Raw genomic sequence first — 20670 nt, 5'->3', positions numbered from 1 at the left:
ATTCAAAACAACTCGACCTACGGCCGCCAAAATAAATAAATAATTGCGCACCTGTGACCTGTTGTAGTGATTTCGGCGTAGCGGTCACGTGTGCGTGGAACTCGCTCCTGGTTGGTCCGCTCATAGACTGGGCTGGGAAATGTCGGAGGCGACGCCACCGAACGCCACGCCACACCAAACCAAAGAAATACAAGGCAAACAAGTCAAAAGATGGCCGAAGTGGGTGGTGAGTACTCTGAAAAACTTTTCTTTCTCTACTTTGAAAGCTAGCAAGTCATTTGTCCATAGTTCTGTCTTAGGGGGAACGGTTTCAAAATTGGACGCCAGGGGGCAGCCGTCCCCAATAGGCCATAAAAACTCAAGTGTCTTGGCTCAGTTTCAGGGCCGTTGACGATGATAAAAATGGCTAAAAAAAGACATTTTGTCCACTTCAATGTTTTCAAATCACATTTATTGTGAAGGGACGGTACAAGTGTATTGTCATTTTCCCAAAACAGGCAGGCAGTATAGAACACGGATTGAATGTTTTTACATGACGCTTTGTATTTATTTACACGGTTCATTGTTTTGACGTAGCAATCCCCCCCAAAAAATGGCAGTCACGTGACACATTTTGCTCTCCCTCACTTTCATAACGAAGAGATTCCAAGTGACATTTCCATAACTTGGACGTTGTTAACACAAATGAGGACTTTAAGTGGAAGGACTCCACCTTTTATCGGCCAGACTAACCCAATGTTAGCATTTTGGAGGAGCCAGAAAATGTTCTCTCTGTGGGACTCAAATGAACCAGTGGCTTGTTACATTACGCCGTGAGAAAGGAGCTCCCCCGTCCGCTCCGCTCTCAGGCCAGGATACTCAGGTAGACGGGCGGGTTCTCGGCCAGGGCCAGGAGGCGGGCGTGGACGTCCTTGATGGACGTGCGCCGTTGAGGTTCGCGCTGCCAGCAGCCGCGCATCAGCTGGTACACGGCTTGTGGGCAGGTGCGGGGCCGCTCCAGCTCGCGCCCCTGCGTGATGCACTCGATGGCCTGAAGGGGTCGGGGGGGCAGTATTTAGCTTTGAAAGGGCAAAAAGCCAAAGAACGTTGGCTACGCCACGACGACCCACCTCGCTGTTGGAGAGCTGGTACCAGGGCTGCTTGCCGTAGGTGAAGATCTCCCAGAGGACCACGCCCAAGCTCCAGATGTCGCTCTCCGTGGTGAACTTGCGGTACATGATGCTCTCGGGCGGCATCCAGCGGATGGGCAGCATGGTGCGGCCTCCCACCTGCGTCCCGCCGCAGAATACGCCCGTCATTTGGCGCTCCCCCCACGGGTGAACTCCCCACCCGAGCGTGTGGCGACTGACCCGATAGTAATCGGTGCTGTAGATGTCCCTGGACATGCCAAAGTCCCCGATCTTGACCACCAGGCTCTCCCCCACCAGGCAGTTGCGCGTGGCCAAGTCGCGGTGGACAAAGTGCAGCGAGGCCAGGTAGAGCATCCCCGAGGCGATCTGCGCCGCCACGTGCAGCATCTGCGGCACGCTCAGCTCGCCCGCCGTCTTGGCCTCGTCCAGGATGCCCGCGTCGGGCCCGTGCGCTCTGACGTCGCAAAAAAAAAAAAAGATAAGCTAGTGGCCGCAAAAGCGAACGCTCTTGCTGACAAAAATTGCTCCCGTTTTGACTTCCTTTTTCATACTGGAAAGAAAATGTTGCAGGTGCATGGCTTTACACATAACCATCCAAAAATGACAGTCCGAGAGGACAAGATGTCTTGATCGGATAAATGAGGGGAAGAAAAAAAAACTAAGTGGATTTCTCGCCCAATTTTTGTGGAAATTGAATTTTTGTTCCAAACGGAAGCGCCCCGTGGCCGACGCCTGCGTGGGCGCCATCGCATTAGCTTTAGCTCGGAATTGGGACGCCTATTAGTTTAGGTGGCAGGTGGCCGGCCGCGCCGGGACGAGACGAGACGGGACGGGGGAAACAGCTGCTCGCGCTCTTCCCCGAAAACGCCGTGGAGGGAGGCCCGCGTTTCCCAGGTAACCGCGCGGGCCTTCTAATTGGCCGCCGTGGCGTCTAATCTGGCCAATGAACGGCGCCGTCATCCGCCGCCCGCTTTCCGGGCCCAACGTGGACGGACGGTCTGGACGAGACGCCACAGATATTGTCATTTTGGTCATTTTGGATTTGTCCCGTAGGTTTAGTGCTCTGTTGACCTTGTGCCCGGCCATTGGTCGGCCACCCATTCGGGCTCCACCCCCTGCCAGAACCCATGAACCGTTTGGAAAGGAGAATCTTTGATTTTCCTGGGCAAGGGTTCAGTTTGGACGTACCGGAGGAAGCGGTTGAGGTCGCCGTGGCGCATGTATTCAAAGACCATGGCAAGCGGTTCCCCGTCGGCGCACACGCCGTAGAAGCGCACGATGTGGGCGTGCTGCAGGACCGTCAGGAGCTCCGCCTCCCGCTGGAAGTCCTGCCGGGTGGACTCGTTGGCGTCCTTCAGCGTCTGAACAGGGACAAAACGCATTGAGCAAAGGTCTTTTTCGTTGGTGGGCGCTCCCCCCCCTCCACCCACCTTGATGGCGACCAACATCTTGTCGGCGTCGGGGCTGAGGTTGGCGCACTCGGCCAGGTAGACCTTCCCGAAGGCGCCTTCGCCCAGCTCCCACTTGAGGAGGATGTCGGCGCGCTTGATGTGGCGGACGCCTGTAAGGGTAACGTGTCGGTTTGGCCGGTCAGGGCCACGCCCCCTCCGGTCACGCCCCCTCCGGTCACGCCCCCTCCGGTCACGCCCACTCACACATGTCTTTGTCCTTGACGATGCCGCAAAAGTACTGCGGGTTCTCCACGAAGCCGGACACCCCCGAGTCTTCGTCGGACGAGGGCGGGCCGCTCCCCAAGTTGACGAAGCGGAGCGACACGGCCGAGTCGTCCTCGGCGCCCAGCTGCGACGAACCTGCCGGGGACGGCCCGGGTCAGTTTTTCTCGGGCCCGGGCGTTTCGATGGAGCCTCGTTTGCCCCGTGATTGCGGCGCCTCAATTTGGCAATAATGGCGGCCATTGAAGGCCGTTACATTGAGGTCCGACTCTGGGGTTTGGCCTCGTGGAAAAGAAAAGGCGCTCCATCGCTCGCTCGCTCCACTTAGGCAATCGGCGTGGCGAGAGGCAACCACTTAGGCGCGCAAATGGAGCCAAGATCGAGCAGCCGTCTTTAATGGCCGCAGCCCAGGGAGCTTTTGGCTTCTCTCTCTGCCTGTAATTAAGGCACTTTGCCGCCGCGCTTAAAGCCGGCCGGGGTCCCGCGTGAGCCACTCGGTGGCCGCTTTACGACCTTGTTTTGCACTCCCCTTTTGGTGTTTGTAGTCGGAATGGATTGGCGTGTCTTTTCAGCGGCGCCCCAAAGTACCTTCAAAAAGGGGGTCGCTACTATTTAGCGTTACGAGTGCCAACGTGTCAACCGTAGTCACCTACGAGCGTCGTACCATCTTTGAAAGTAGAAGAAGGAGACGTCCACTTACGGTGAATGCCAAATTTGGAGTCACGCCCACATCTGTTGAGGACCAAGACGGCGAGGAGCAAGAAGGTGCACGCGAACATGGCCAGACCCACGGCCACCGACACCTGAAGACACGGACGTGGTCAAATGGGGTCAGTCTGCCCACCGCTAAAAAGGGGACGGCCAAAGAACCGACCATGAAGACGCCGCTCTCCAGATTCTCGGTGACGTCGGCCACGGTGGATTTGTTGGTGGGAACTGCAGGGAGGACGTCGGGGAAAGACCAAGGGGGGGTCAGAGGGGATGGCGTTTGGGCCGGGATCATTTTCTTTGCTACTCACCCGGACTGGCGGTGACCACTTGAAGGACAGAAAGCAGGAGTTAGTGGAAGAAGAACGGCAGGGGTCACCCCCCCCCCCCCCCCCCCACCACCACCACTCACCCGGGATGATGCCCTCGGGATCCGAGCCAAAGGGGTTGTCCATAAAGTCGCCGGTGGCGTTGGCCCGGGCCCCGCCCAGCCTGTTGTCCACCATCAGCGTGTAGAGGCCGTTGTTCATGTGCGTGGGTTTGTCCAGGTACAGGCAGCCGTGCTTCTTGGAGCCGTCGCCCGAGTCGGCGATGATGTCCGTGTACGTCAGCACCGTCTCGCGCAGTTCCCGCCCTCGGTACAGCCAGCTGATGTTCACTTCCGGGTTGCCGTCCACGATGAAGGGGAAGCACCAGTGGTGCATGGGCACCGCGTTGCCCAGGTACACGATCTTGGCCGGGACTGTCGGAAAACGAGGGGGGGGGGGGGGGCCCAGATCCAAACATTGACCAGACTTGACCGAGACCAGACAAGGACCGTCTATGGAAATACATTTGGAATTGTCTCCGGGAACGAAATGGACTCGAGCACAAAGACTTTCCCTAGTGGAGACGCAGCGCTTTTCCACCAATCGATGTCACGCCTGCCGTTCTTTTCAGACACGCCTTGACCCCGCCATGAATAATAAAAGCCCGGTCACGGTGAGGTTGTTGCGCCGGCCCGCCGCAAACTTTACGGGAAATGAAGCGGGGAGACACTCCAGAGACCCCCGACGGCGTCGCTGGTGGGAATAAAAAATGCTGAACGCACCCAAGCCAGTGCAAACGCCGGAAATGACTCGGCGGGTTACTTGAGCAAAGGACTAAACTCCGCCCATTTTGGAGGGCTTTCCGCTAAGAAGATTGACACGGTCCCCCTGGCAAAATGCCCCAGAAGCCCACGCACGCCATGCCGGAATGGACTTAATGGCCGAGCATTGCCAAGCAAATGGCGGCGATAGAAATAAAAGCCTCGACTTTCTTTCTAATGGAGCCGGCCGGCTCCCTGCGGCAGCCGTCCAATCAGAATAATAACAACCTTTAAATGCTCCGCAATCAAAGCCGCAAAGGAGGGAAAAGGTTTCTCGTCTACCGACGCCATTAGCGCTACGGATCCAAAGAAAACGTCTAAAGTGGGGAGGGACAAAAAAGGCTTTTCAAATTGGTTTGACTCATTTTTCTGTCTTTTTCTCAGCCATTTTCACTGTTTGACAACCATTTGGAGGTGTGGATAGGATTCTTCTGGTTTTCCAAGATCCCATGGGAAATCCCGGCCCGGCCTGGCCTGGCCCTTAATGGACTCGCCCGCCCACACCGGAAAAAAAAGAAGCCCCGGTTGGCGATTGGCAGAGCGCAAAACGGCGGCCATCCATCAACGGGACGCTCGTTAACCACCGGCCCTTTAATCACCTCCCAGAAAACCAGCGTGGCCTATCTACTGCCCTGCCATTGATTGGTCGCGCCCGGCTCCACGGTCGGCGGACGTCCCCTAGTCTCACTGGTCTTTTTCCAACGAAGATGATTTGATTTTAAGGTTAGCATTGACGCATCAAGGAGAAAAATAACCCGAAGCCAAATGAGACGAACGGGGGCACTCACACTCGATGTCCAGCTGGACGGCGTCCTCGCCGGGCCCGGCCCGGTTCTCGGCCACGCAGGTCAGATTGTGAAGGTTGTCGGCGGACGAGACGTTGCCGAGGAACAGGACGGCTTCCAGCGTGGAATCCCAGATTCGTTCCTGCCACCAGAGGGCGATAGAGCCAGAGGTTACGGGCGTCACTGGCGTCTCGAACGTCGGCAAAATGGCGTACCTGGGCCACGAAGCGCGAATGGAGCGCTTCCGTACGCCAGCTGACTTGCGGGGTGGGACTTCCCGTCACGTGACACTCGAAGGTCAGGTTGCCCCCCTCCTCCACTTTGTTGTTGGACGGCAAGATGGTGACCTCGGGGAGACCTGACCGCAACGACGAGACGGAAGACTTCATTCCGAGAGCGAAACACGCCCGTCAACATCGCCGCCGCCAATGACGACGACTCACTGCAATTGTCGACGAGCAGGGTGGCGAGCGGCACCTGGCGTCCGGCCGAGAGACACGTCAAGGGGTGCTCGTCCAGGCCGGCGCGCTGGTGGCGTTGCCAGTGTTGCAACCAGTGGAGGTCGCACGAGCAAACCAGGGGGTTGTCCAATAGAATCCTGACCGGAGAAGGAATCAGCCGTGGAAAAAAAATGGCCGTCATAAAGTGGCCAGGTGACGTAGGCCATCTCAAAAAGCGTCAAATTGCGGCAAACTCACAGGTTGAGGAGCGGCAGAAAATGAAAGACCCGCCAGGAGATGTTCTCCAGAGAATTAAAGGCCAAGTTCCTGAAACAAGCAACAATCACATCTTAACCAGTCTTCTTTTTTTGGTGGCTGCCCCGGCCCCGCCCACCCCAAAAAGTCTCTGCTAGCTAGACGGCCATCTTTAGTGGATTTGGGGTTATTTGAGCTTTTTTTATCCATATTTTTAGATTTGACAAAATGATTTTGGAACTAAAAACACTGAAAAAATGGATTAAAAATAGCAATAATTGATTTAAAAGGGAAAATCAGGAAATGTAATATACATCTATAGTCTTCATTTGATTTTGATCCTAAAACAGAAAGTCGGCACTCATCATTGACTTTCCTGGGCCACACAAAATGATGCGACGGCCCAGATTTGGCCCCCGGGCCGCCTCTTTGACACCCGTGGCTTAGGCGGATACTTATTGTTGACCGCTTGCCGTCTGCACGGCCCCCTCACCCCCGATGGATTTCCCTTTTCGTAAACATGGCAATTACGGCAAAAACATTAGTCTGATGGCCATGGCGATATGTCATTTTCCTACCGTTGTTTTGGTGCGTAGGCGCGACGCCAGCCCGGCCAGCCCGGCCACGCCGAGCGAGCCGAGCCACGCCGGGCCGGGCTGGGCCCCTCCGAGCGGAATTATTGATTTAGCTATAATGGAGCCTGAGTGGAGTGTATTTATTATGCAGCACTTGTCGATAATTGGGAAAAGATGAGCGTTGAACGGCGTCTCGGCTTTCCCCGCCGGGCTTATCTTTCCAGCGCCGTCCAATCCCAAAACAAAAGGGCAGAAAAAAAAACAATGGACGCCCAGTGTTTTTGCAGTACATTTGTCACTAGGGCTTGAAACCTATGGTCAGCATCCTAAAATAAGCACACAATACGAAAGAAATGCTAGCCGACGCGTTCATTTAGGAGAATTGCGTCCTTTCCTGTGGATTTGGGCTCGTAGAAATGTCCCCAAATGACACAAAATCAACAAAAGTGACCCGTAAATGCCCAAAGGGCAACAGGAAATGCTCAAAGATGGACAGGAAGTGATCTGAAAAGCCCCCCATAGACTCTTTACTATATTAGAATCATTTTTGTGGAAAATGTTGGGTGATTTTTTTTGTTTATGAACTGACATCTATTTAAAATGATATTGATATTTCTGAAGGGAGAACATCAAAAACCATTCCATGGTAGCATTTTGATGTATTTTTACACCCTTATTTGTCAGGTTTGAGAAAAAAAATCAATGCCCAAAGACCATCTGGCGTGGTTTTAGCTAAAACGGAGGTCAAGTTTCAGCCCGATTTCTTTTTAGTCAATTCTGTTGAAGAAAATGTAATCAGAGCACAACAAATGATATTAGCTCAGTGGCTCTGATGCTCTAAATGTATTTGTTTTTTTTCTCCTCCCTGATGTTTTCATATTTTCGTTGACGATTTACATTTATTTGTGCGTGCATTAGAAATTACACAATTATTTCATAGACTTTAAAATGATTGGAGGTTTAATATATACTGAATATATTTTTTAAATAAATTTTAAATAATCATACAAAAAAACTAGTTTGATTTTTTGTTATTTTTTAACAATGATTTACTATTATAAGGGTAGAAAGAGTAATCGCACAATTTTTAGGTCAAGGATGTCTCTGGAAGATTCATCCACTGTCAAAATATTTGTCCATGCCGTGAGCGTAATAGAGGCCAGGGGGTTCACCTCACCACAACATAAATATTATGCATGAATATCATCCATATTTGTAAGATGTACTTACACGTATTGCAATTTGAGGTTGTAGCGGAAGGCGTTGGCGGCAATATGTCTCAGTTTGCATGATGTCACTGTGCTAAAGAGGCAAGCGGTAAAACATGAAAAAAGAATGAATATCATTACAATTAAATAAGCTAAAAGTTGGTGTGTCACACAATTCACGAATTTATAAGGCAAAATAATGTGGTCAAACATGATCTGAATGTTGTTAGTACCAAATTGGATTTTTCCTACTATCCAAACGACCGCTAATGCAACATACGACAGAACTACTTCCGCTATTTACGCGCCGTTTTCAAAAATGGTCAACACTACTATCATTGAATTAGCATAACACTGTTTTTAGTTTTAACATTGTTGCCCGGTATACGGTTATTTTAATTTTTTAAAATTCTGGATGCGTTATGTTTTGGAAGTTGTACGCTCAAAATATTGCACTTGAGCATTACACGTTTCATTAGGATGTTTTATTTAAGTGTCGATGTTTGTTAGCAGGTGGATTGTACCATGTCATTATCTATACAAAGGGGTGTTTGTTTATTTAGCAAAACGCAGATGGATTATTCCAAATCATTGGCGCTAAAGTTTGCTATTGTTTAGCATATAGCATACTGGGACTCCACTTTTGAGAGCCTACGGGTGATATAAATAGATGTCAAGTCAAATATAGAGGTAATTAGGATGCATATATAAATGTTTGTCATGTTTTCTGGGCTTCCATTTACTGAATTGTGCTTCGTCTTGTGTTTAAGAGACTCCATGGCGAACCGTTCGACGGTCAGACTGATAAAGCTGGCGTACAAGAGTTCCAACTTCTTTCTTCTCGTTTGTGGTAAGTTTATTTCCACTATTTCACTTGAAATTTGTTTTGTTTGTAGTAATGACATGGTCGTCTGACATGGGGGCAGCCATTACTACTACTACTATATTTAGTCAATCCAATGTTAGTATTTATGTATGCCAAAACACCTGCTACCATTTCCTTTCAATTCAAAATCAAACAAAAAGTTTGTGAATTATTGAGGAACATTTTTAGAAGAAGCTGTAATTGTTAGAATTGTACTGAGAAATATTGACAAAGCATTATTTTAAAGGAAAGGGTTATTATTACTTCAGAAAACTCATGTAACTAACATAAATATAGACATTTCACATGTATTTTTAAAGGTTATGAAAACAGTATAATATAAAATGGTGTTGTTTTTTTTACCTTACAACAACTAGCATGTATCCTCTTCCAAAATAAGATACAAATTCATGAAAATTTCTAATGAGTATTTTTTTTAGCTTGTCAATTATAGAATGTTAATTGCTGTCATTTAGTTAGCGGTTGAAAGTGTTAACTTGATAAGAAGGAGGAGAAAAATGATGCGAATACTTACAAGTTTTTGAGCTCCCTGTAGTTGCTGAGCTCCGCCAGCGTGATATTTTCCAGGCCGGCTTGGTTTTCAATGTAGCTGCCAACAAAGCGTCAAGTGGCATTTAGCTAGCACGCGTACGCACGCACGCACGCTTTATGATGGAACAAAATACAAATTCATTGTCGTCCCCCGCATTGCATTGAACGGCGGGCGGGCGGGCGGGCGCCCAAGGAAATACAAGGAAAACCTAGCGACATATTTATCGTTTAGTTTCCAACCACTCGTTTATGCCCTTGTATGAAGACAAGAGAATATTTCAAGGGGCTCCATTATCTGCACAATCCTTGGGACCATGTTTTTATCCCTGGCCAAAATTGGAAAAAGTTGAATAAAATGAAATGGAATGAAATGGAATGAAATGGAATGGATTTATTGAGGCAAAGCAGCCAACGTAAATCCACTAGGATTTTTTTTTCTGAGCAATTGTCAGGAAAGCAGTGAGGCCACAAATGAACTCGAAAACAAAAAAGACGTATTATCAGTTTTGCTTGTATAAAATGTCTGCCATAAATGTTGGCCGTTTTTCCAGATGTCTACAGACTACTTTTATGATTCAAATCGTTCAAATTTGCCTTCGATCTGATAGGTCGCTCGTTAATAATTAATTTAGCTAATAACTAAATTAAGCACCTAGAATTCTACTTTAGCAATACTATTTTCCCCGCAATGTTTAGCCTGAAAACCTCAAAAGATTTCCCCAAAAAGTTGAACCCATGAATGTGACGCCGGGGGCGTGGCCCGTCAACTTGGCAACATGACGTCTGGGGAAATATGCTAAAATGCTAACGTTGGCTAAAAAAGTCTATTTTGAAAGCAAGTGTGTTTTGTCTGTCAGTGTCCACGGCGACCAATAGTTTGTCTTTTTCTTTTATTGCCGTTTGATGGGCCCACGCGGCGCTAATGTGATTAGAGCGGCAGGTGGGCCAAGGATCGCCCATCGCCTTTACTTATTGGATTGAGCCAATTGGGTTGTAGATCATCTATTGTTCCCCGGGGGGAAAGGAGGGGGAGGGGGGCAGGGGGGGGGGGGGGCGGGGGTGCTGGGGCTGAGTGGGCGGAGGCGATTGTGCGTTGACTGGCAATTGGCAAAATTCAATTTCTAACTCTGCGGATGATGAATCGGGCCCCGTTTAGAAAATGCAACATTATCGATTTGGACGGACGGACAGATGGATTATTGCTCCACCACTCGTCAATAAGTTGATGTTTTCAATTTAAAAAGGGCTGAAAGTCCCCATTTTTGACAAGTTGTGGCGTCCGATCCGTTTGTCCGGATGCATGACATTGAGCAAAAGTGTATTATCTTTCGTAAAATGTCACATTTTTCATCATTGTATTTTTTAGATGAGCATTTTTTCCATGATATTTTGGGGTCAAAACAAACGTAGCTCTAAAAAAGGCCTTACTGAAGCCTCTTTCATGACGTCAAAATGTCTTTTTCAGAAAATTGTTACTTGTTTTCCAAAGAAATATTGTTTGTGGAAAAAGACAGCATTTTTGGATGGCATCTTTTTCAAAGAACACCTTCATTTTCCTTTTAGGTAGGCCCATGAAATGAACCTTCATTCTTATCCGAAAATTTGGTTGCCTTTAAGAAAATGGGGAAGGAAATGTATTTCTGAGAATCCAATTGTTTTGGTGGGGAAACAAAAAATAAACTTCCGAGAAAAGCCATTTTTTGGGGGGGGGGGGGCATTGATCATTTCTTGCTTTAATTTCAAGCGTCCGCCGCGGAGGAGGTCACGGCCAACTCGCCCCCGGTGGTTCGCTCGGCCGGCCGGCCGGCCGGAACCGTCTCTCTCACTAATGAAAAATTCTTTGTGTAAATGATTTGTGCAATAGCGATCTGACCCAACCCAAGGAGAGCCCATCCTGCCCATCCTGCCCATCCGTCCTCCCCAGAAGATCATCCACCACAGAATCTGTCAAATTTGGCCAACTTAGGTGGCTGCAAATTTCCAGAGGTGCGTTACATTTACTCTTGTCGCTTACTCGGGTCACTTTTAGAGCCCATTGCCCTCCTAAAAGTAGTTTTAACGTGCGGCGCTGTCTTCTTTTACTTGAGATTAGTGAAGAAGTGCTACTTTTCCACCATGGCGTTATTCTACATTTGTTAAACTTGATTTTTCTCTACCCGACGTTACATTACGAGCACGCCGTAATCTAGTGGGTGGGGCCTTCCAAACCGCCGTCAAAAATCAACCATTTGACATTTAGCGCTGCCGTCAACATGCCGGATTCCAAAATCTAGATTTCAAGTGTTCTCTTTGGCATTGATAGACCTCAAAAAACAAAATGAGGACCGTTTTAGTGGAAAATATACTGATCCTGGCCACGAGAGGGCACTCTTCCGTTTCGCTCTCATTTTCCGGTCAATTGCGATGAATTTTTTCGTTACTTTATATGCAAACGTGATAGGTTATAGACTTAAACTGTAGCTGATGAAGAAAAATAAATGAAATAGAGCATTCATTTAACAATAAATCAAGCGTTATCAGCAGGTGCTCACGACTTCAGTATTCCTTTCACTCAATACATTTTTTCCTTTTTATTTATTTTTCCTTGTCTGAATTTGGGGGGATTTTTACATTTTTTACAACGTAATATTATTGCCAAGAGACGCTACTGTCACTTGGGTCCAATTTCGAGCGACTCCGCCTCCTCTTGCCACAGTAAAATGACCAGATGTGACCAGTGGCATACACATGTACAGTACTTATATACTTTCAAATAAATGCAAATAGAGTACAGTAGTCGGCGTATAATTCCCAGTTTGTACGTCGAGACAGATTTTCCCGCAAAAATACCTTTTCATTGGATGATGGCCCCAAAAATGCTTGATACGTCCCCCAATTCATGATAAGCCACCTGACCTTAGAGGGGGAACTTTAAATGTATTATTTTTTTTTTAGTTTTTACTGTCAGCCTCTTTACATTTGTTGTCATTTTCTCTATCTTCGCGTGCCCTTTGTTTATGGCGCTTATTAGTTGTGCGTCGTTGTGGTAAATCCATCTATCAAATTTGACGTGGAAAAAGTTGAACTCGAAGCGCCACCCTTTTTAGCGACGCTAAAACAAATCAAAGTTGCTGGATTTCATTGAGGATTTTGTTTTCTTTCGTTAAGCCAATCCAAGGATTTGATTTTTGGCCCTGGCCTTCTCTAAATAGATTTTTAAAAAAGTGCGTACGGCAGAAATAGGTCACGGGGTCGGCGCTCCGGGGCTACTCACATCTCCGTCACGTTCTCGCTCTCCTGCGGCGTCAGAGTCGGGACGGCGCTCACGCCGTCGGGCTCCAGGCACTGCAGCGTGGCCGAGAAACAGCGGCAGGCCGACGGGCATCCTTCTTGGCTGGGGGCCGGACCCAGGGCCAGTGCCAGGGCCAGTGCCAGGGTCAGCGCCGGGCTCGGCGGCGGCCGCCGCCGCCGCGTGGGGGACGCCGCGCCGCTCATTTGTGCTGTTGCCGATCCCGGCCGCTCTCTCGCTCCAGTTCCGGGATGTACTGAGCGGCCGGGCTGCACGCCGCTTGGGCCAGTTGGCGAGCTGGCCACGGGCCTCTGGGGACCGACGCTCCTCTCTTACTCTCTCTCTCTCTCTCTCCGGGAGGGGCCGGCGTCACCGGACACCCGTAGGGGGCGGGACCGGGCCGCCGTGCGGATGGGAAGAAGTCGTTGTCGCTCGTTCCACGTTACGTTGCCTGTTCGCCCGAGCAAAAAGCGAACTGGCCGGACGCCATTGACGGTGCCTGACCGGTCTAAGAAACGTCCGCCTCACAATACTGACCGAATGGACTGGCCCAAGCTTATGTGATTGGTTGTTGCCCAGCTGTCCGTCATTGGACGGGATAGGTCCCGGTGCCCCCGCCACCCACGTGAGGATCAGAATGAATGCCATCTTAACTTCAATTTCAATTTGTAAATGGCCAGTCAGTCCTCCCAAAGATGATCATTTGAAGGCAGTTCCAACGCATTTGACCGCCGACCTCCCGGACGTCCAACTGCCAAGCGAGGTCGCCCGTTTCTTGCGACCCTAATTAGCCAGCCAACCAGCCAGCGTTAAAACCCCTTTTTTGCCGCTGTCATCAGCTTTAGCCGCTAGCTTAATGACTCTTCTCCTCTTTTTTTTCTGGGCTCAGCAAAAAGTGTTGCGGGACAAAGCGCTCATTCACCACAAAAGTCTCCAAAGAAGACGTTGGCGATGGAGTGACCCCAAACTTTTGATTGGATGCTCACCCATTGGTTTTGCCAGCACTTGCCAAAAATGACGTCCCCAGAAAAAGGGAATGCTGATTTTTTTCCAGGCTAAATTACGAAGCCTATGGGTTAGCATGAGTTCTGATGACGGAGCGGCCATTTCATGTTGACTTGGGACGGAAAGACACGCGATAAGGTGGGGGGGGGGGGGGGGGGCTTAGTCCGGTCGGGGTCGGCGACGCCACAATGAGCCCAGCGCGTCTGTTTCCTGCCGCCGGCGTATTTTTTATCTTTGCGGGAGATGGATTGAAAAGCCAAGTGTCGCCATTAACCCCGCCCGCCCCGGCCCATCCGTCACCGACAAATTTGCTTCCGTACGGCAGGAAGGAGGGAGGAGGCGCTTTTTGATAGCTCCTTTATTTTTCATTTTTTTAGAAAATATAGCCGGGGACGGCGATAGACGTCGTTTCAAGCCGGGTCACAAGTTTTTAGAGGCATTTTTGGGTAAAAAAAAACGGTTCTGTGGGAGGGGTCACTTTAGAGGTCAAAGAGTAGCTGTTGTGACAAAAAAAGCAAAAAAATGGGGACAACTCTTCTTTCATTTCTGTCTTATTTTCCAATCCCATGCATTTCAAATCACACAAAAGGATTGGACGTCTCGTCGTGATAAACTGGTTGAAAGGAATGATTGAGTCGTTTTAGCAAAGTTGCCCTTTGCTCCCCGTCCCCGAAACAACCGGCCGTCATTTTTCATCTTGATGAACGAGGAAAGAGTCGGTCGGACACTCACCAGCGGACGTGTAAAAGCTCTTTTGGACGGCGTGCCAGGAAAGACGCCTTTTATACTCTCCGCCCTTCATTAACCAGCGCCGGCCCGGGTCCATAAATGTGACGGAAGGCGCTGCACACTTGGACCACCTTGTGTGATTTGCGGGCGTCCGTGCGTCCATTGCGGACGATTTCACGCCCGCTAAATGGTTTCACTTTGCGTAAAAAAAAAATCTCAAAAAGCCATGGTGGAAAAGTCGCGAGAGATCGGGTCTTCTAATGTGTAGCTGCCATTTTAGGCTAAAATCATCCTAGAACACCGGTGTTAAAGTGGCGGCCCGGGGGCCAGATCTGGCCCGATAAAGTCAATGATGAGTGCTGACTTTGTGTTTTAGGATCAAATTCAAATGAAGAGTATAGATTACTATATGACATTTCCTGATTTTCCCCTTTTAAATCAATCATTGTATTTCATTCAAAAATCATTTTGTAAAATCTAAAAATATATTAAAAAAAGCTAATATAAACATTGTTTTAGATCTATAACAAAACGGAATATTCAGGCCTTTTAATCCATTTATTTAAAAAAAATCAAACTATTCTATCTAAAATGGCCCCGAAGTTAATGCGGCCCAAAGTCAACCAACCCGAGTCTGACACTGGTCATTTCCAGGAATCCTGGGAAGAGATTGGGTCGCTAATCGCCGCGACCCTTGGCGTTTGTGGCCACGTTAGCGCATGTCGAGCGACATGAGATACAAGCCGTGGCGCTCCCTCCTTATCTGTCCGATCTGAACACGGCCGAGTCCTCCTAATCCGCAACCGTCCGTCCGTCCGTCCGTCCCCTATCCTATCTTTTTTTTTTTCTTTTCTTTGCTAGTTTCCCGGGCCATCCACGAGCGCCCGCCCCCTCCCTCCCCGACGCTCGCATCAGCCGGTGTTTATTAGCGCCGCGCGCGTTTGATCCGTCTTTTGGGCAAACCCGGAATCGATGAGAAATCCGATCGGATCGTCATTAGCCGACGAGCTCGGGCCGCCGGAGGAAACCCGAGGAGGTGTTTTGGAGGGGAGGGGCTTAGGTGGGGCCCAACCGCGCGCCGCTCTCGCCTCCCACGTCGCCATCGCCGTCCGTCTATGTGCTCTCGTCCAAAGAGACTGTTAGAGATGACAATTGAACATGGGCCGGCGTCCATAAATGAGCAATGTTGCGGGGAATTCAAGAGGGGAGGGCTGGCATTAATAGAGGGAGGCCTTAACCTGAGTCCAGTTGGAGCTTTCTGGAAGACTTGTTGCCTCCCACCGTCGCCATCTTCCACACTTCTAGGAAACGTCAATAATCAAAAGGCGCGCTCTGGGAAAGTCGTCGTCATGGTCGCACCGACCCCCCCCCCCCCACCACCCCCCCCCCCCCCCCCCCGTCAGCGCAAAATAAAGAGACCCATCAATACAAATAAAAATGAAACGTTTTTAGTACCGCCTATCCTGGCAAGGTTCGCGAGGGGTGCCGGAGCCCGAAACGTCACAGCTCTGAAACGGCCGAATAAACGTAGTGATTTTGGTCCGTAAAGCCCGTCTGTCTCCATTTGTTTTTGCTGGAATAGTTCTCGTTAATTAAGGGCGTCGAAATAAAAGGTCTTTCCCGCAGATGCGTGGGTCGGGCCGCCCAGCGCCGCTTCAATTATTCAGCATGCCATTTTTATGACTTATTTATGGTCATACGTTGAAAGGATTTTACGGGCTGGCTTCCAGGACACCTGTTTCTTTAAAAAATAATAATATATGTATTTCCTCTTTGTTTCCTGTCACAATTGGCTCTGGCACCCCCGCGACCCTCATCCAGGACATGATTATTTTTGCGTTTATCGTAGTCTTGTGTTGTTGATGGAAGATAGTATCTGGTGAATCCTCTTATGACACAGATTGAAAGATGGCCCCTTTTCCCCACGGTTTTCATTTATTGGCAACGATCGGTCGTCCTCAAGCCGGGGCGAGCTCGCCATCCGATCCGCCCGTCGTCCGATCCGGTTCGGGCCCGCGGGAGTCGGCGGCTCCATCGATTTCCGCGAGCCTCCCCGGGCGGGCCCCGTCGTGGTGTTTACCTGCCGCGTATTAACCCCGGGTCAAACGGGCGCTGTCTTCTCCTTCCTTATTTCTTCATTTCCATGTCAATGCGTCCACGTCCGTGTGAGCGCCCCCTTACCGCCTCAAGTACAAGTCCATGTCCAATGGCGTGGCCTTCAATCAGACTAGATGGCGGTCAACAAACGCCGGCCTTCCGCTTGGAACGGCGAGTTGGGACGGCGCCGAAAGCCGACAGTGGACCGCCGGCGGCGAGCGTCCAAACGAAAGTGGGCATCTCAAGCCGTAATCGGTGGCTATTTGGCCCAGGTGATTGCTTGACGGCGGTAGATCTAGCGCTAAGGCTCGGGCGGCCTGTTGCTAAGCGCGTTGTTCCATTTTTTTTTTCCTCCCTCGGCGCCCCACGCCAGCATAAGTGCGACCCGGCGGGCGGGCGTCCATCCATTTCTGTGCTTTTAGTTCAAAAATCATTTTCTAAAATAAACATTGTTTTAGATCTATAAAAACTGACTTACAGTCTCTTCTTTGTCATTTTAGGACATCTTTGTCCAATTTCTTCAAGTGGGCGGGCTGCCCTTCAAAGGATCCATCTTCATTTCCCCCCCAAGTCTACAAGAAGTGACTCTGAAAGCAACAGGACGTGACCTACAGGTACGTAAGTACGTATTTTCCCCCTGTCCAATTGGTTTGGACGTCTGTTTCTGTCAATGGCGTCTCGAAAAAGCCCCAAAAGGATTGGGCGCAGGTCACAAATGTACAGCGAGAAAGCAAATTTTCCAGAAATGGCATTTTCCCACTGTTCACGCTGGCTGCGGATTGGACGTCCCTGGCCGTCTATGGCCACCAATGAAAAGAGCGCTTCCGCCACGGCCGTTAAATGGGAATTAAAAACCGCACGGGCCTCTTTGCCTTCCAAAATGTCATTACATATCTCCGTGTGGCAGACTGCTGTTGAATAAGCAGTTCGGGGGGCTCCCCTGGGGTGGGGGGTCCGCAGATGGGAGAGTGCAAAAGAGGCTGGGGGGGGGGGGCGCCCGGCATGCTCTAATAGCCGCTGAAATGGAATCCGCATGACGCGCCGTCCCCTAAGTGACTTGCTTACATTCGGAGCTCGAAGGCTAAAAAGAAGAAAAAAACTGGGGGGGGGGGGGGGTTAATTTACAGTACTCATGCTAATGGAATGACTAGCGCTGGTTACAGTAGGCATCTGGAGTCATTCGCGTAGCATAGGTACCATTCTCCGCCTTAGATAGCGCTGAAATGATGCTAATCAAGTTGCTAGCATGTGACGCCGCATCGCGTCCAAGTGAGTGGGACGGCTGGTGGCAAAGAACTGCTTGGCGTGGTTTAGGAAGTTATTTCCATTGGCGGCACAAACGCCAAAGGAGATTTGGTGGGGCGGCCATGTTGGTAGAGGCAGGCTAAATTCTAATCTGCGTTGACATTGGAAATAAGATAGACATCTACTAGTGATAAACATGTTGATAAAAGACGGAGCCCTTACTAAAGGGGACTCTGTGAATGAATACAAGTACTTTTCGGGAAAAATCTCAAACTATCAACTGTCTGTCACGTCAAATGAACCATCATTTTCACTGAAAAAATCTGTCCTCTTCAAATGAACATACAATCGAATTGGACTGCCTCCCTCTAGCGGTTCGCAGTGGAATCTTCACCTAAAAGGAATAAAAGGCAGAATATAAAAACGCAACTTGAACAAAAGAAAAGAAGGGGCAATTTTCCTCGTCTCTCGTCGGATACAGACGTCCGATCCTTTTTTGGACGTCTATCGCCAACACTGAAACGTTTTTCCCCATTTTCATTTTTTTTTGTAATACCCAACAAACCCTTTCTTTTTTTCAAATCCATTTTCTTTCCCCTTATTTTTTTCCCCACTTACATGATGAAGTCGTTGCCCGCCATTGACGGAAATTAACGTTCAATCCACTTGGACGTCTAATTACGATATTTCTTTCTGACATCCAAAGAAGCAGTGATTTCTATTTCAAATCATTTTTCTCTTTGTTTTTTTTCCTCTTTTAGATGAACTCAGTGGCCGCCCCCTCCCCTTTTTTGAACGTCTTTCGCCGTCCAGCGTCGTGCACACGCCCGCTCGCCCGCCCGCCCGTGGTGGACGTCGGCGAAAGAAGCGCGTGGGGTCCACTTAAAGGTTTGCATTGTGCTGGCGGGGGCGCTTAGCAACCGTTTCCAAGGCCGGCGCTCCATTGTGGAGTGGCTGAATTGGCGGGCGGCTGCCTGTTGCTACTTTTCCAAATTGGGATATGGCATTGCGCAAAAACACACACACACACACGGACCAATGAGGGAGAGATCGGGAAAAAAAAGAACATTTTTATTTTGCAGCGCAAAATAAACGTCTATCGTGCAGAATATCGTACAAATTCAAACAGGAATTGGAGACTCCTATGTAAAGACACATTCATTATAGAGAATCAGACAATAGAAATAAAAACTGAATTGAAAATTTGGAAAAATTCAATTTACAATTGGGGTTGTCAAACTTTAACAAGGAAGGAGCCAGACAACCCCAAGAGAGTGACGCCCATTAATGTACATTAGCATAGACTCCTAATTGGCAACAGGTCACATATTTGACAACATTAAGTTGCATTTGCCATTCAGAAGGCCCACGCACAAGTCTTTGCGCTCCAAAGAGCCGCATGTGGCTCTCAAGTCGTGGGTTACCCACTCCAAATTGAGCCAATCAAGCCATTCTTTTGTTCAAATGTCTAATTTGAGAGTTTTAAAGTCCCCCCAACGATCTGATTTCGTTGCCAAATCATAACGCCCTTTTTAAAAAATAAATTTAATGATCATTTCTGACCTTAAAAAAAAAAAGTAACAAACGATGTCGCCTCGTAGTGGACTGCGTGGGCGTCCGTGGCTAAAACGGCAGGCGTGTCTGGAAAATGCACTTGACGCACGCAAGGACGCGTGCACAAAGACAGCCACTAAAGTGCCAGAAAAAGAAAAAAGATGGAAAAAGAAGCATTGAGCAACACGCCACGGGCGGAGTTTCCTTTTTTTCCCCCTTACCGGGGGCGGAGCCCCACGCCACGTCACGTCGGCGCCTTTCTTTTTCTCCCGGGGCGGGCGGCACGCCGCAAAAACCAAACGCCGGGCGTGTGGCCAGCGCCCGGGCCCGCTTCCCCCCGTCTTACGCTTTTCATTCGGACGGGCTGGCAAACATTGGGGGACCCCCTGCCGAGCCCCCTTTTGCTCCGTGGGTAAGTGGATGTTTTTTGGGGCGGGGCCTTGATGGGGGGGGGGGATCCAAAAAGATAAACAGCAGCAATGAAAAGATGAAATGATTGGCTGTCCGGTCTCCCCCGAGGGGATTGCATGGGTCTGTATGTGCGGTGGTAGTTAGCGCGTCCAATTCTACACTAATCGACCTTTGCACCCCATTTTTTTTGGGGGGGGGGGGGGGGTCTCGGGTTAATTAAATACATTCAGGGGTGCAAGATGTAGGGTTGCCTGTTGCGAGTTAACCAGCAGAGGGAGCCGGGTGGTCGTAGTTCTTTTTGATCTCGTCCTGGTACACCGGTACAAAAAGAATGCAGATTTTAAAGTCGGGGGGGGGGGGGGGGGGGGGGGTTGCAGTATATCGCAAACAGGTCCATTCTATACACAAGATATGACTGTAGCGTGAAAGCATTTAAAGGCAAAGAAAAGGCAGCGTGGAAAAGAGCTCCGCCAGCGGCGTGGAAGACTAGTGATTTTGTTGTTTTGTGTCAGAAAGGACAGCATGTCATTGTCCTCCACTCCACTGAGGAGACGCCGGCAGCTCCAGCGCCCAATCATCAAGTTTTTGTCCTTTCTTTTTTTCTGCTTTTTACTCGCCGATCAATACAAAGTGGAGCTCGCGTATCGACCCCCCCCCCAGCTAGCGTGATGCTAGTTGACTTTTTCTTTGTTTACCTGTTTTTTTTTCATCCTGAAGTCACACGTTTGTGCAAAAAAACATGGTGGAATGTTATTTCTGTACGTGTTTTTTTACAAGGTACAAAAGTTTTTTCCCCCAATCAATGTGTTATTAAACACAATGTTGCATTGCTGTCAAGGTAGTTTTTCTTGACCATGTGTATTTTTACAGATTGTTCATTGATTATTTTTGTACATAGAAATTGTATAGGGTGTCATGTTTTGCGGAAGAATGCATCATGTAAAACATGTAATCCTTTTAATATTTTAACTTGAAAAGAATCTGGTCATAACGTAAAACATACCACTTGGAACTTATCACTTAGCTAACCCTTGTCTTGAA

General features: G+C 49.2%; 2 protein-coding genes across 3 annotated transcripts; one reads left to right on the top strand and one right to left on the bottom strand.

The window, feature by feature from the left end:
• The first annotated feature begins 90 nt into the window (after window positions 1–90).
• LOC144198915 (uncharacterized) lies at window positions 91–20413 on the top strand. Of its 2 annotated transcripts, none has more exons than XR_013326799.1 (5): window positions 91–226; window positions 8674–8753; window positions 16920–17033; window positions 18426–18552; window positions 20142–20413. XR_013326799.1 is itself a non-coding variant. In XM_077720152.1 (5 exons), exons 1-4 carry the CDS (start codon window positions 211–213, stop codon window positions 17024–17026), a joined length of 318 nt encoding a protein of 105 aa, XP_077576278.1. In that variant the 5' UTR covers window positions 143–210; the 3' UTR covers window positions 17027–17033; window positions 18426–19373. The 2 variants fall into 2 exon arrangements, 1 of the variants encoding a protein (XP_077576278.1); XM_077720152.1 differs by lacking the exon at window positions 20142–20413 and adding an exon at window positions 11185–11306 and having other exon boundaries at window positions 143–219; window positions 18426–19373.
• ntrk1 (neurotrophic tyrosine kinase, receptor, type 1) lies at window positions 504–12866 on the bottom strand. The gene is made up of 17 exons (XM_077720153.1): window positions 12574–12866; window positions 9304–9378; window positions 7926–7997; window positions 6124–6192; window positions 5869–6023; window positions 5641–5783; window positions 5429–5567; window positions 3924–4253; window positions 3823–3840; window positions 3678–3739; window positions 3504–3606; window positions 2786–2941; window positions 2561–2691; window positions 2319–2491; window positions 1350–1584; window positions 1110–1268; window positions 504–1030 (listed from the first exon to the last, which is right to left on the bottom strand). The coding sequence occupies exons 1-17, from the start codon at window positions 12792–12794 to the stop codon at window positions 845–847; spliced, it is 2427 nt and encodes an 808-aa protein (XP_077576279.1). The 5' UTR covers window positions 12795–12866; the 3' UTR covers window positions 504–844.
• Window positions 20414–20670: the final 257 nt, after the last annotated feature.

The sequence above is a fragment of the Stigmatopora nigra genome, chromosome 7 (genome assembly GCF_051989575.1).
Source record: "Stigmatopora nigra isolate UIUO_SnigA chromosome 7, RoL_Snig_1.1, whole genome shotgun sequence".
NCBI classification, from domain to species: Eukaryota; Metazoa; Chordata; class Actinopteri; order Syngnathiformes; family Syngnathidae; genus Stigmatopora; species Stigmatopora nigra.
Note: the sequence above shows the minus strand (reverse complement) of the source record. Positions and strands in the feature narration are given on the sequence as shown.

Coding starts and splice junctions, on each gene's coding strand:
- ntrk1 (XM_077720153.1), bottom strand. CDS start 12,794: ATGAGCGGCGCGGCGTCCCCCACGCGGCGGCGGCGGCCGCCGCCGAGC. Junction 5,784..5,868: donor CCTGCTCGTCGACAATTGCA/GTGAGTCGTCGT, acceptor CGTTGCGGTCAG/GTCTCCCCGAGGTCACCATC. Junction 2,492..2,560: donor AGATGTTGGTCGCCATCAAG/GTGGGTGGAGGG, acceptor GTCCCTGTTCAG/ACGCTGAAGGACGCCAACGA.
- LOC144198915 (XM_077720152.1), top strand. Junction 8,754..11,184: donor CTTCTTTCTTCTCGTTTGTG/GTAAGTTTATTT, acceptor TTTGTGCAATAG/CGATCTGACCCAACCCAAGG. Junction 11,307..16,919: donor GTGGCTGCAAATTTCCAGAG/GTGCGTTACATT, acceptor TTGTCATTTTAG/GACATCTTTGTCCAATTTCT.